The sequence below is a fragment of the Phalacrocorax carbo genome, chromosome 6, assembly GCF_963921805.1.
Source record: "Phalacrocorax carbo chromosome 6, bPhaCar2.1, whole genome shotgun sequence".
NCBI classification, from domain to species: domain Eukaryota; kingdom Metazoa; phylum Chordata; class Aves; order Suliformes; family Phalacrocoracidae; genus Phalacrocorax; species Phalacrocorax carbo.
Genome location: NC_087518.1, coordinates 51,253,488 through 51,268,965, shown reverse-complemented (window position 1 = coordinate 51,268,965; position 15,478 = coordinate 51,253,488). Strand labels below are relative to the sequence as shown.

At 47.8% G+C, this 15,478-nt stretch overlaps 1 protein-coding gene and 1 long non-coding RNA gene across 6 annotated transcripts in view; both read right to left on the bottom strand.

Moving 5' to 3' along the window:
- Positions 1-15,478, bottom strand: part of ERI3 (ERI1 exoribonuclease family member 3) — a 135,213-nt gene that overhangs the window by 75,116 nt on the left and 44,619 nt on the right. For all 4 annotated transcript variants that reach the window (XM_064455256.1, XM_064455253.1, XM_064455254.1 and 1 more), the window contains one exon: positions 6,743-6,815. In XM_064455256.1, coding sequence (XP_064311326.1) covers positions 6,743-6,815 — 73 coding nt within the window. The remainder of the gene's footprint in view (positions 1-6,742; positions 6,816-15,478) is intronic.
- Positions 1,567-6,732, bottom strand: LOC135313951 (uncharacterized). 2 transcript variants are annotated; one of them, XR_010373452.1, is made up of 3 exons: positions 3,981-6,732; positions 2,962-3,083; positions 1,567-2,411 (listed from the first exon to the last, which is right to left on the bottom strand). It is a non-coding gene; the product is annotated as an uncharacterized LOC135313951 (long non-coding RNA). The 2 variants fall into 2 exon arrangements; XR_010373451.1 differs by having other exon boundaries at positions 2,962-6,732.

Below are 15,478 nucleotides of genomic sequence, written 5' to 3'. Positions count from 1 at the left end.
AGATGGGACCCAGCGTCCCATAGCAGTCAAAGCAGCCCCAAAGAAAGAGATGATCCAGCCCCTCTGCTCCTACTTACCATCGCCTGTTTATAAATCCAACAGCAGCTGCCTCCTGGATGCAGTATCTTCACACTTGATCAAAAATTATTTTTATGTTTTCTTTCAGGGCACTGATAGAAGTGTTAAATACAAGAGGTCTGAGAAATAGATCCCTGTGGGACCCCACTAGGAAGACATGCACTCCATGATGATTATCCATTTACAATTAAATGCTAGGAGCTGTCAGTTTGCTCGTTCTTAATCAATGTAATGTGTGCCATGTTGATTTTGTATCACTCTTGTTTCTTAATCAAAATGTCATAAGGTACCAAGTCAAATGCCTTCCAGAAGTATATTACATTGACATGGTTACCTTTATCAACCAAACATGCAGTCTCATAAAAAAAATATCAAGTTAGTTTGAAAAAGATCTAGTTTCCATAAATCCACATTGATTGGCATTATATTACCCTCTTTTCATTCTTTATTAATCAACTATGATATCTGGCTTTTCATTACTTTGCCCAGAATTAATGTCAAGCTGATAGGGCTATAATTACTTCATCGGTCATCCCATTTGCCCTTCTAAATTACTGGTACAACATTAGCTTTCTTCCAGTCCTCCAGAACTTCCCCCATGTTCAAAGACTTATTAACAGTTCAGGGCTTCTCAGCCAGCTCTTTAAAACTCCTGTAAACCAGCTGTGCAAAATGCCAAACAAAAGCCACCGTTTAACTTTATGAGAAAATTATGTTGTAAGAGCAAGCCTCTTGCTCAGTGATACGGCATCCTCTGCCTTTCTGTAAATACAGACCAAAGTATTTATTAAACACAGTCATTTTGCTGTTATAAGCAATTGCTTCCATTTCCTTCCAACTATGAACCAATGCCATTGCACAGACACTTTTCTTTCCTGATCTCCACGGAAAAGACGCTCCTACTCCCCTTAACCCTGGAGTTGCGCTTCTCCTTGTGTTTCCTTTCACAACCTCTCCCGTTCCTCCCCTCTGAGAGAGACTTTCCAAAGCCAAGAGCTCTGCAGCCAGGGGTGAGGAGCCCAGGAAAGCACAGCTCCCACTGAAGAAAGGTATGACAGGGTCTCAGAGCACTCACCCATACTGCAAACCAGCAAAGCACTGAGCACCACTGGTATATGAGCAGCTCTTCACAGCTAAGTGGCAACATCTGTTCATGTTCTTGATGCTTTGGCCATGAAGCACTCTGCCTGGTGAGTCCTCCTCTGCATTTCTAACCTTACTAGACATTTTATATTCCCTATAGCCAGTAGCTCAATAAGCAGACAATTGATAACCATCACAGTCAGTCCTCAAGAAGTTAGACCTCACGAAAGCAACCTCCAGATATACAGGCTAAAAAATAAACTATTTCTCAGTTGCACCTGTTTCAAACTTCTTCATTCAAAGAACTCAAGGCACTTCAGCACCAAGTGCCTGAGAAGCACTCAGAGCTCCTCCTCCCACCCCAAAGGCAGAAGGAATTGTTAATTCAGAGGAGAGACAAAAAGCTGTTAGCAAATCTTTGTTTGTTTAAGATGTGTTTATTTCTAGTTGACAAATATTAAAAAAAACAACCATCCTACTACATGCTTCCTCTGTCAAATTTCACAATGTGGGTAGGTGACCTTAAAACAATTGTGCATGTATATTAACAGTTTGCTTCCAACTACCAGTATCTACAGATCAATAAAGGCTGGGCCTGGAAAAGGCCAGCTCTGCCATGTCACCCCCAGCACAGCCACGCTGTGCTCCCCAAGGCTCCGTCAACTCTGCCTCGTGATGCTCACAGAAGGAAAGTTGCATTTCCCCTCCCTCCCACATCATTCAACCCTTGCCTTTCATAAAAGCTCTCCTGGACTTCAGGAGGATGTCAAACTAAGACCGGTTTTCTGTCACTTCTAAAGCAACCGCTATTAATGTATCTAAAGACATGCTGCCCTCTGTGAACAGAAACCAGAGATGGTCAAACAGACCAGGACAGCTGTCCTGAGAAAGGGGCAGCTCTGTGATGGGTATGAAGATTGTATTTTTAAAATATTAATAAAATATCATTTGAAACACAAGGAATAAAACAAACCTTTAGTGGTTACATAAAACACTCCTCTAATCTTTTAATCACATAACATCCAGAGAAGAAATGGAAGATCCGGACAGCGTATACAGTGTTAAAAATAGCTTCCACAACCCAATTTGAGAGTCAGAGCCCACAAGTGCCTTTTTGCCAGCCCTCCGACAGGTTACGATGCACTGGAAGAGACACAATGAAGCAAGAATATGGCAGAGGTCTCAAGTCAAGAATAACTCAAGGGAGAAGAACTGGAAACACTGATTTGCTCTTTCACACAGTGCAAGACCTAGGCGCAAGAAAAAGATCTGAGAGTAGGTTCAAAAGAAACAAAAGGACCTGCATCTTCACATAACATATGAATAAACAAACTATAATTAATGCATATTTAAATAGTAAAAGTCATTGCTGCAGGATGCTGTAGAAACTGAAAGCATAAGCAGATTCAGAAAAGGATGTGCGAGTCTCTGGTAGACAGACATGGTAAAAACAGTGGGTGCTAAACACAGCGGTTTGGAGGCAGTTGCCAGCTCTCAGTCCTTAAGGAGACAATTGCTGGGAACCAGAAAAAGCTGACTTGAATCATGCTCTCCTTGTTACATCTGTAAGCATCACCTATTGGCCTCTAGCACAGAGAGGATCTGGGTTAGACCTTTATTCTGGCCATTTTGACACCCTCATCATCCTTCTAATGTTTTTCTTCCACCAGCTAACTGTAAGAAAATCTAGCTTCACCACCCTTCTTCCACCTCCTCCCCTCATCAAACCACTCTCCCCTCCATAATGTGCTCCCAACCCAGCTGTGCTGGCACTCCTGCTGCCCACCGCGTTTCCCATACCCAGGCTCCTGGTCACCCTGCAATCACAGGCACCGTGTCCTCAGCCTAATGCAGCGCTGGCTCCGTCCCCACAGGGCGAGGATCCATCACAGGACCAACCATGTCGCTAACTCAAGCGGGACCTGGAACGATAAACCACAGAGGCTCCCGAAAGAGCAAAGGGAGCATGAACGAGAGCTGATCCTTATGTTAGAATAAGCAGTAATGAATTTATCCAGGCTACCCTGATGATGCTTTTGGGGCAGCAGCTTGGTTGTAGCTTGTTAGCTGCAGCAGTTTTCCTTTTCACATAGATCTTGACCCACAGCCTTCTGCTTTCTGCATGTATTTCTCCACTGGTGTCCCCCCCACTCCTGACATGAAGAGCACTCTGCTATTTACATCCAGCTCCAACGATGTAGCTCAGGTTCTGCACCTCAGTCCTAACCCACGGGGCCTCAGTGGATCCACATGACAGGCACATAAGGAGAACTGGCAGATGGGATGGTGGCTCTCTATCGACATGGTTTAGGGGGATATCTGAAATGTTGCAGCATTCAAAGAAAGCCTCCTCTGCTTTCTGCTGCCCTCCCATAAGGCTGAGCTAATCGAAGTGAAGAACATGATAAACTCTCTGCCCCGAGTCAGCTCTACACTGACAGTTCACCAGAGATACAAGATCGCTCAGTGACATTAAAAATGTCAGCAAACACCGATCAGGCTTGACAGAAGGGATGCATTAGCAGGCCGGGGGGGCATAGGGCAAGGTAAAACTTCAGCAAATGCGGTCAAGTGCACAGGCAGCTTTTCTCCTTTTGTCCTCCACAGAAGGCTTTTTCACAGATCCCAAGACACTGTGGCCACCATTGCAGCAGTCAGGTGTGGAGCTCACCACCACCTGCGTGGCCGAATCAATCCAAAAAGGTTTGCCTGGGGCAACACAAGCGTGGCACCTAGCAGGGGCTTATTCCCATCTTCAGCTTGGCTGAGAGGCAAGTCTTGGATATTCTGAACAAGGCCTGGAGGCACAGGGTGCTCACCTCAACTGCTGCAGCAGCACAGAAGTGACAAAGAAGGAGTTTATTGGAGAATGAACCCTGGGAAAGACCATCTCACCACCTGAGGAAGAGGGACTGCTGAGCTCTGGAGCATCCCGCACTTTGGCAGAGGCAGCACCGACAATGGCTGTTTCTTCAGATGATACAAAACGGAGACAAAGAGGAGCCAACGCTGTGTGTGCATGGGCAGAGGGAATCTGGAACATACTTTGTTGCTATCACGTTACACAATGGTACACAAACAGGTCTGCCTCATTCACACACTTCTCACGTAATCCCACCCTTCTGCGTTGACTTGTATTTGCAGCAGCAGTTCCCTAACTCAGTAGGGTCCTCTTCGTATCACTGCTCACAAGCAGAGACCCAAATGACAGACAGCAGAAGCAGGTGGGACTATCCTGCAGGAAACGGCTCTCAGTCACACATCCCATTTACACTCACATGAACTGTTTTCTTAACATCTGAAACATCCAAGTCTTTGTGTTATCCATGACCTAGAAATTAGCAGTTTCACACCACCACCCCCAGCACCTTCACTTCATGGATCAAGTCAGAGGCAGACTCAGCCTAGGAGGTATTTATGTCAGGAATGTGCCAGAGAGAGCAGAAAAGGGGCCACCTGAGCTACGCAGCGAAGAGCAGGGAGGCTAGATACCTGTCTGTCCTTATTTGTCTCATACTGGGAGACCACTCAAAGGAGACTGAGGTCCCATTAGGTCCAGCTGCTTGGCCAGAATTATTTTTCTAGGCTCAAAGTCCTCTCTCATGAAATCACACGGGCGGTTCCCCCACAAGCACCCCCAGAGTGGAGCTGTGAGTGGCATGGAAAGATCCTTACCTTCGGGTAAGAGCAGGCCCCAAGGGAGGCAGCTCTTTAGCCTCAGGACAGGAGAGGTCCTTGCTTTGCTCCCTCTACAACCTGGGTCACTTCCCAGAGGGGCACAGGGACCCTGGAACCACCCTGTGTATCACAGGGCATCAGATATTAAAGAGTCAGAAAAACTTCAGATTTTTAAGAGATTAGAGGGGTTGGAGGAAGGTAAACATTTCTCCCACACATTCCCTCCCCGTGTGATCTGAGGGAGCTCAGAGCCTTACTTTCTGAGTAACTCATCTGTAGAGGAGGACAACCCCAACCCACGTGCTCCCATTCTACATGCTCAACCTGCTACCCTACAGAGAGCTGGGCAGGGGAACACCTCACTGCAGCAGCTTCCCTCCTCCTCCTGCCTTCAGCTTTGTGCTGGTACTTCACAGATGCTCACCAGCCCTCAACCTAGTACCAGTATTTGCTGAAGCCCAACACATGAACGTCCATCCTGAAGAGCAGCCACTTGCCTGCATGTCCCCGTTACGACGAATCCCAACTCGTAACATGCTAAATCCAGGCGCCTAGAACTATGGGAAAGAGATATATTCATCCTGAGGCCCAGAGGAGGAGCACGGCTGGATCAACCTTCTTCTTAGTGAGCATCATGGTACATAGGGGATTATTTTTTTTTAAATATTATTATTCTGCAGCCATCAACCTGCTGGTTATATAGCTGCTATCCATTCACCGGAAGTTTAGTGAACTTCAAATGGCGATCATTAATGGTCACTGAACTGCAGAATGCCCCAACGTGCTTTCAGATTTCATTTACCAAGGACCAGCAATCAGCCAAAAGATTTGCTCTGACAGCAGGGAAATACAAGACCCTTTGACAAGTTCAGCCAGGAATGTGCTGCCAGCATCCCTTGTTAAGTTCATGTTCTACCCTATTTGATGGAACAGATCATGCAAATTGTCCTTCTGCGGTCGCTCAGCCTGTCACTCATGCTTCCATTTAAAACAATAAATAAATAAAAGAACAAAAGAAAAGCCCACAAGTACTACAAGCTGTTTACAAGCAAATTCCACTTACTGAGACCCCTAATTACTAGGAAAAGGTGCAGAAACCCAAATAAAACATTAAATTGGATGGAGAAAGGGGATCTTACTCATCCAAAGATTTAACCAGGAGGGCTACCTCAGCTTCTCTTGTGCACAGATCCCAGCCTCCCCCTGACCCTGCTATGGCTTGTAATCACACTTGTTCTTTTCTTCCCGCTTTGATTTGTGGGTTATGGCATCACCACTTTTTTCTGTGCAGACAGAGCAGCTGTGCCAGGAGACCCTGTGGATGAACAGCAGGCTGCTCTTTAACCACCCAGAGAAGGCGTGGAACAACACAAGGCATCAGACAGTAAAGTCCAAGGTATTTTGCTTTGCAAAGTGATCACTGGTTTCTTAGGTGGACGTGCTGCTGCGACAGCTCCCCTTCCCCACAGCACAAAAGGGAAATACTGATTTTTATTCGGGAATATTTCCACAGATCAGCCAGAATTTGATCTGAAGGGAACTGAGCTCCTAGGAGCCTTACACAGCTGCAAAACAAAACAGAGTCAGCAACACTGGGGCCAACACAACCTTTGCTGAAGAGGGGCCTCGCAGTGTCCCACTATTATGCAGAGACACCGCACTGTGCCTGCCACAATGGGATTCTCCCCAGCTGCAGAGCACATCCCATCAAGTACAGTAAGACTCTATTAGAGGAGATAAAATAGGGAGCCGGAGGACTCGCTCAGCCCAGCTCCTGAGAAAATAACTCATTTCAATGCAAAACAGCAGTAGTTATTAGATACCTCCTTAAAGAGGAAAGGAGAAGGACAAGGGGAGGGGGGAGAGAGGAAGACGGGGACCATGGCAGTTTGCACAAAAGTACCTTTTTCAGATTAATCCACTGTTTGAAGTAATCAGCAACCGGCAGCCCTAAGTACTGGCATTGTCCTGGTAACCTGTAAGAGAGAAGAGAGAGCAGGTTTGATTCAATCAGTGTCCTGACAAGACAAACTCTGTTTTCTTAAGTGCATTTTGTTCGGAGATGGAAGAGACCCTCAAGTCTGCTGTAACACGCTGCACATCAGGACTGTAGCTCTTGGCAAAAAAAAAAAGAAAATCTCATGAGAGCGCAGTTTGGCTGAAGACTTATATACATCCAGCCACATCCCAGCTGCTGACACCTTTCAGACTGAATATTTTGAACAGGAGCTGTGTGCAAGTGCGGCATGCAGCTCTCCTCCACAGTGGCTAATAAACACAACTGGAGCATCCAGGTTGTCCCTAGCTAAGTGACCTCATCACAAATCCCTGCAAAACCATCCCACTCAGCCAGCAGCTTACAGGGCAGACAGAAGGACTGACAATTCACCTGTCATGCCCTGGTGCTTTTCCATTTGGCCTTTACGGTTAAAACACTGAATGAGATGTGAGGGAGGGAAGGAGGCACCAATGCATTCATTTTTTGGGTAGTAACAGAGCAGGACCAATACTTTAGGGCTAGAAAACAGAGGCTGTTTTCCAAGCAGGTGCTTGGAAGAATAGAGCAGTCGCTACTCTGAAGATGCAAGGTGCTGCACAGTCTCACTAGGGGTTTGAGCACCAGAAGCCAGAGCTGCGAGCACATGTATTTAACCTCTCCCTTCCTACAGCAAGCTGCCAGAATAGGGCTCACAAAAACGGCACCGGTAAGGGACAGCAGGACCCCAGGATTTGGAAAGCTGCTTCTCCCACACTGTGCCGACCCCAGTGTGTTCGCAGAGGAGCTATGACATGCCCCTCAGATGGGGAAGGCTGAGTTGCAAAGCCATGCTGCTCCAGCCAAGCCTGTGCAGGGAAATGAGTTATGTGAGTTTTCCCTGGCCGGTTTGATCTGATCAAGAGTAATTGATGGATCTTGTTCATTCACGTACTGCTGAGCACGCCTGGGGCACTGGTCACAGGATCTTTAACTGAAGCAAAGGAACATCCCAAATAAATATGTCAACTAAATAAATGACTAAATTAGAGACGTTTGTGCATGTTAAAAGCCACAACCCCAGAAATTGTCTTTTGTGAATAGAGGGGGGTGGGGAATCTCACAACTTCCTCAGGCACTTGGGGGCTGTAGTGGGAGGTTGTAGAGGAGGGAAGAGCTGAGAGTGCCAGCATCAGCTGTTCAAACACCCCATGACAGACCACGTCCAGGGCAAAATCTTCTCCCACTCTCCATAGAGGAAAGAGGGAATAATCCAGACTGGACTTCAGACTCCAAGCTGAAATTCAGGAACAAGCACTGGTCAGATGTGGATATACAAGCTAGATACACTGCCTTGAGCTGGCGTGCACCGTCAGCACCTCATGCAGTACCTGAGTGCTCAGCCAAGCTCCAAACCCTCTGGTGACCAGGGCAGCATCTCTTCAGACCTACAAGCAGTTTCCCAAGTATGGAGATGAAGGAGGGACACAGATAATACACTTGCAGATAACACAAGACTCAGGGTAGTGCAGTACCAGAGTGGTTTGGTCTCAGTGCTGCCTCCATTTCTATGAGAAGAAAAGGAAGGAAGCTGGCAAACATACCCAGGGGAATCTCCCGGGAATATGTGGCCAATGGAGCAAGCACACACTCAGCCCCACCAGCATACTGGCTTTGTGAGCCCTGCTTAGGTTAAGAAGGGAATAGACTGCCTGTGCCAAAACCAAATGCCTGGTCCTGAAAAGATGCATGTGTCATCATTTAGGAGCAATAATTTAAGTCATACAAACACATTTGAATGAGAAGGTCCAGAGAAATTTCTCTGAAAGCAGGAAGCCTGTCAAAAGAACAAGCTTGCAAGCAGCAAGGCTACGGCGATTTGCTGGGTAAGCAATGTGACTTGACAGCACGGTCTCATCTCCGGGCACGGCTCATCTGATGCTAGCACCATCGTGCTGAAATAAACCACCTGGAGTCACTCCTTGCAATTGCATAGCCGTCACATAAATAGCAGCCTGGTCCATGCATTTTACAGCCATTACACATATGTCCATGACATCCCATAGTTGAACAGACCCCACCAGCCCCAAGCAGCATGTTAAGAAACCTCTTTCTTCAGGAAAGCTGCTTTCTACTGGTGCCCAAATCGAAAAATATCACAAGAAAGGAACCATTTAAAACAAATGATCGGTCTAAAGACAGACACATGATCAGCTCAACCTCTCTTAGACTGCTCACATTTAGCTAGAGAGGATGACAGCAGTTCGCAAAAGGTGTATTACTAAAAGCTAAATTTCTCCTCCCAACCCAAGAGGTTTTCATTAATACAGGTCTCAGCCTAGCTCCAGTTAGAGGAATAATTGTCTCAGCCTAGCTCCAGTTAGAGGAATAATTATCAATACACCTAATATTTGGATAGGGCCCAGAAGAAGCAAGTACAGCATTGTTCTCGTTAGCCACGGGAATTGACAGCTAACCACCTTGTGCAATGAATGGCATCTAAAGCATTTCCATCCCTGTGGGACCAAAAGGCCCAGCAAACTGGACAGTCTGGTTCTACTTCCACCCTGAGACTGATGGCAGTATGCCCTGGGCACTTGACAGTGGGTCTTTAATTGGAGAAAATAAATGCTCCAAATAAATATGTCAACTAAATAAATGACCCATTTTTACAAACAAGTAACAACCCCAGAAACTGCCTGCAAAGCCCTGTGACCTAAGGACATTCTCCCTCCCCCTCTGTGCTTGTGCTCCCCTCATTTCACGTTAGCACCAGAGAGACTTCACCAAGTTTTTCAAGCACTAGAAGACCTACGCTCATGCTGTAACCTGGGCAGGCTGTCAGCAGCGTGAGCCAAAGCATCAGTCTGCTCCCCGACCTGCAAGACGCAGGCCTGGTGGCTCTAGGGATACAGCCACTCAATGCACTTGCCTTTAGCGAAGGATTGCCACATGGGTCTGGTCTAATCTGGGTACACAGTGCTCCCAGCACAGGGAACCAGGGGCTCTCACAGCACAGAAAACAGGTGCCCAGACAGCTATGAGATATCTTTTCCCCAGCTCCAAGCTCACCGGCTGCCATGGTCCCCCAGTCCTTAGCCCAGTGACCAGGCGGGAGTTTCTCCAGCACCTTCTCCGGGTTGGAGTGCATGAGGCACACCTGTGGCTCTCCGGGGAACAGAAGTCCCAGGACCTGTACAGAAGTACCTCCATTTATTAGGGCCACCATCCACTTGATCAGCTCACTTAGTAAACACACTCATGCTCAGTATGGCTTCTTGCTCTTTCAGGAGTCAACCTTGCTTACTGGGGGCAGTTTTGCTTGAGCAAAGAGCTGGGGATTCAGCTCTCCCAGTGATAAGGGAGAAAAAACCTGATGGCACATTTCACTGCATTCAACATCCCATGGTCCTTCCAGCTTTTGAATGAGGTTTTGCTGCCTCGCCCAACACTGAAGCTCTCACTTCCTGGGAAGGAAGCTGCCTCTCAAAACCACCCCATCAGCCAACCACCATGGCTTCAGGTATGACTGCACTTGACAGAGACTTGAGAATGGCTGTGGGATTTTCCAGCCTCTGATGCAGCTCTGGTAAAGTCTGTCCTCCCAGCAGCAGAGAAGGGAGCGTACAATCTCTGCCCGCTCCAAAAATGCAGGTCCCCTTTGGGCAGAAGAAGAGCAAGTAACATCAGGTTGCACACTCTCCTCCACCAGCCAAGTAAGTCCAAGTCCTCCTTGGACTGTGGTCAGCTGTGGAAGCTCTGCACTATCTTCAGAGAGCTTTCATCACCCCAGGCTCTGATGTCCATCCAGCCCTGCTCCTCCACTCTGCAGGGTAAATGGGGCCTGGAGATGAAGGGGATGCAAACAGGAGGCGAGGTGACATGGCTGCATTTCTCCTGTTGAAGCCGGCTCTCTCCGAGGCAGCAAGAAGCGCACAGCTCGGCGGTGATAAACGGCCTTGCTTTAGTTATCACTTTCCTTAAGTTAAGGAGAGCAGCCTAGTGATGGATGGGCTGGAATTCGGTTATCAGGGAAGGCTGTCAGCCAGAGTTGCCTATCTCCACACACATTTAGCAGGGCGTCATTATGCGATGGCATGGAGTTAAAATATGACCAAGGGTATTGAAAGAAAAAGAACAGGATTAAAAAAAAAAAAAAAGGCAAATTGAGCAACAATAAAGGAGCGTGAGGCAAGAACGTTATCGTACTAGTGACACCTTTTATCTCGGTCTGGTTAGCTAGAGCAGGGCACAAATTGGTCCTTCCTCCACTATTGTATCCTCTTGTACAAACAGAGGCAGATAAAATGTGTCACCAGTGCGATAGCATATCAATTTAACCCTAATTATCTAGGGGGTCAAACTAAGAAATAGGGGTTTCTCATTTCAACAGGTTCCTCCGTCTCTGCTCGGAGCCACCACATTAATATGGAAGGGGGAGGGGCAGCCATAATTGATTTCCGTCACTCAGGTGGTCCTGGCGTATAAAAAATTAATGCTTGATTCTCCCAGCTAATCAGAGCTGGTTAACGTCCATCTGCTTCTGGGTTCAGGATGTCAGGAGACAAAGAAATTGGGCCACTTTCTACACACTGGGTATATTGATATTGAGCCAGTTAAAAGAACAAGTCCCGCTATAGGAAAGATAAAGGGACATTAAATCCTGGTTTTTATAGACCTGGTCTCAGCCTTCCAAAAAATCCATGCCCTGGAGACCTTTAGTTGTAAGAGATGCAGAACATTTTAATTGTGTCCCAGCCAATGCCACTGCACCGGGCTGCAAAGGAGAGGGCAGGCAGGCTCCTGCCCTGGAAATCCTTCACCGAAGGAGGGCTGGAAAGCCTGAATGAAGCTGCTTGGATGCAACAGCACACAACAGCAACAAGGTGATAGCCAAAGAGAGGAGCTGTCAAACTATCCCAGCCTTGCACCCTAGCTCAAAGCACGGCTGGTCAAGGCATTGCTCTGGACCATGTAGTGCAGAGATGCTGCTCTGTTTTGATGTAGGGTGGAATGTCTGGCAGGCCAAGAGGAAAGCTTGGGTGCCCTCTCCTCACACAGAAAGCTAGTAAAGGAATAACGTCCTGTGCTAAGGCACCTGAGATGTTTTAGCAGAGAAACAGCACCATGACAGGCAGAGCCACACCTGTCTGCACTGAATCTCACATGAACTGGAGCCAAGCTAGAAATTTAAAGCAGTCTAGGTAAACCTGCACCCTCCCAAACAGGCAGCCTTAGGTTGATTCAAACTTGGTTAAAACAGTTAAGTGTCAGCCAGCAGGGTTCAACGGCCTGGGGACACAAAGGGGGGAGACCCTGCTCCAAAGTGCTGAGGCTGCAGAAGCATCCCACAAAGGGGCAGAAAGCCTGGCTGGGCTTTGCCAAAACCACCGTGCTGGGCCAGGAGGGCTCCCACAGCACGCCACAGTACCCACATGCGAGCAGAGTGCCTCGGGCACAAACACAGCCCAAGCCATGCCACAGCCTGAGGAAATTGAAGCATGATGACACATACCTCCAAAAAAATAAACCAAACCCCCCAAACCTCAACTCCCCCATCCCACTAATTTAAGTTAGACTGGAGCAGCTTTCCTGTGTAATCCAAGGCTTTGGCAGGGAGACATCTCCTCCCCAGTGTTGGAGTCTCTATGCCACTCAGTGCACAGACGCAAGAGCTGAGCCAGTCTCCCCTCATGCTTCTGTCCAAAGAGAAGGATGGAGGGATGAACCTCCCTGCCAGACCTCTGGCACCCTGCTCATACACTCCTCAGCCCCACAGACCAGCCATGGGGTTGGAAGAGCCCACCTGCCCCTGCTTCCCACTGGATGAGCCCTTGCCAGATGACTGCACCCCACTCTCACCAAGCACACCCATGGCACCGTCCCTCTCTGCCCTCCACCAGTGCAGGTCAAACCACCCCAGCACAGCTGTACTTAAAATTCACAAGCAGTAGCTGTGGAAAGACAATACATTTGGAGAGGGTCTGAAAAGCCCATGGCTTTCACAGAAACCCTGAGACAGGTCCCATCTCCCTCCCTCTCTGCTTTCCTTCCATCCCCCTCAGTTCTCTCAACCACCCCCAAACTTGTCACAGTGCAACAAGCCTACGAGCCGCATATCAGCTTTAAATATCAGCATGCGTGAAGCAGGGACATGAGAGCAGGGAAGTGGGAACAGACAGAGCAAGCCTCCATCGCCTGTCAGGAAACACTAATGAATTTCAATACCAGCAGCCATTGCCTCAGACGGGCTGGCAAGAGGAGGAGACGGAGTTAGAGTGAGGAGCCTTTGCAGGAGCAGCCTGCCTTTTTTCAAAGCCCCCTCTGTTAATAAATGTCATTGCCAAGCAGGCTGTAGCAGTCCTCAAGCCGGGATGGGGTGGGCTGGGGGAGAAACGGGCGACTGACAGTGCTCAGGATGCCAGGGCAGTGCAGCCTTGTCTTCTGCATCCCCAGGCAGGAGCCAGGAAAAGGAAGCAGATGGGACGTTACCGTTGGCATGAAGCCGTCTTCCATTAAGGACCCAATACCTAAATAAGAACCATTACAAGCAGCTATGAGTGCAACCCCAACACCCCCGGTCCCATTCACTGGGATGGATGGAGGCTCTACAGGAAACAGTCCTTGGGATGGGTAGAGGGGTGGAGAGACATCCAGACACGCTGCCTGTGTTCCAGCAGCAGCAAAGGGTTACAGAGCAGCCTGTCCCTTTGCTAACACAAATGCATTCCTGAGGCAGCGCAGAAAGAAGCATCCAGCACAGGGCACCGCATGGCAATCGCACCGATGCACAACATGAAGGTCAATGCAAGTCTTCTTTACAAATGTCAACCTGTCATCTCTGGATATTAATGAGGGCTGACCAGCAGCTAAAATGCATCCATGCTCCATTAGTAATAAGAGAGACACGATGCAGGAGAAGAGCACACGCCACAGCATGTGGAGGCACCAGTGAGTCTGAAGGGCCCGAGGAAGTGTGGTGATGCACAAGATAACTACGGCCACCCCAGCTGCCCAGGAAGGAAAGCAGTCGCCACACAAACTCTTTCACCGGAGTGTGTGTTATCTTTTTCCATCAATCTTTAATTGCATTAGTGTAGTGAGGCCAAAAAACCCAGGCTAAGCAGCGAGGCTAATACCTAGCACTTTCAGACCTTCCTTTCTTTTCCTGCGATACCCATTCTGGACAGCATTACTTTCTCCCTCTACCAGGCATATTCCTGCCTAGGAAGCTTGAAATGTAAGCTGCAAGCTTTGGGACTCACAGCAGCACTGGCTGAAATGGCTGAACACCCACCACCCATGCTAACAGCCAGATCCCTCTTCTCTACATTTTTGTTGGGCAGTAAGAAATTTGGGAGAATGTCAACACCCATGCTTTCCAATCGGCTAGTCTGCAAATGGAAAAGGCTGTTACCCCAGATTGCAACCAGAGCAATGTATACACTACGAAAATAATTCTGCCATAAAAAGCACACAGGGCAAGCGGCTTGTCGTGAGTCGCTCGTCCTGCAAAGCACTGTGTGCCTTCCACTGCCATCAACCTTAATGAAACATGAAGGCATTTAACACCATGCGAGATCTGGCCCTTTTATGGGTATCTGTCTGTGCGTCAGCTAGATGCTGGCAGAGATGCTATCTCAACATTAAAAGCCAGGCTGTAACACAGCAGGTATTCAGCCTCCAACAGAAGATGTTCATCAACAATTGCACACACATGATGCTACAATAAATCTATGTGCTACCGCTTAACAGCTTCTCTTAAAAAGATTCATAGCTCTATTTACTGGGCCTGATTCTGCTGCTCTGCATGCAGGAGTAAATCTGGAGTAACTCTACCTGGAGTTAGTAAGTAGCCAGTGAAAGTAGGATCAGAATTGAGCCTTTTTATTTTTAAATAACTACTTAAATTACCATGCAGGAACCAGAGCTTGCTGGCTCCACAGTTCAGCTGAGGTTAGGAGTGCAGCAGGCAGAAGCTTTGCACTTCTCCATACTGAGTCCTCCAGATGGGTGAAGGGGTAGCGCAAATGCTCTCACCAGCCCTTCCAGACAGGGAGGACGACTGGGTGGACTTCCCTTTGACATCAGAAATGCATCACACTGCTCCCAAGGAAAGAGAAACTGGAAAGTCTCCAAGGCTGAGGTTGCCCACTGTGAAAAGTCCTGAAAAACAGATTTCTACACACAAGCTTGCTGTGACAGTCCATCTGCTTACTAAATATGGCATTATACAGCATCTTATGAATAGGAGTATACAAAATTGGATACTGTGTACATCTACCATACAGGCATGTTCCCAGTGAAAGTCACCCATCATGACCACAGGCTGCCGCAGGTGAGCCTCCAATTTGTCATCAGGAAAAACTATTCACCATGCAGGTAATAAAGCACTGGAACAGATTGGTGGGGGAATCTCCTCCCCTGGAGACATTCAAACTCATCTGGAGAAGACCCTGAGCAACCTGATCTAAGTCTGAAGTTAGTTCTGCTTTGAGCAGGGGGCTGGATTAGAGATCTCTAAATTATTCTGTGATTCACGCTGCAGTGGAGTCTGATTACAAAAGCAGAGCGTGTCCTTTCTCCATCTATATGGTCTCTTATGAAGTCTTTCATACAGACACTAATTTAGGAATTGCCTGGTTCTCTGCATACTAGCTGTTT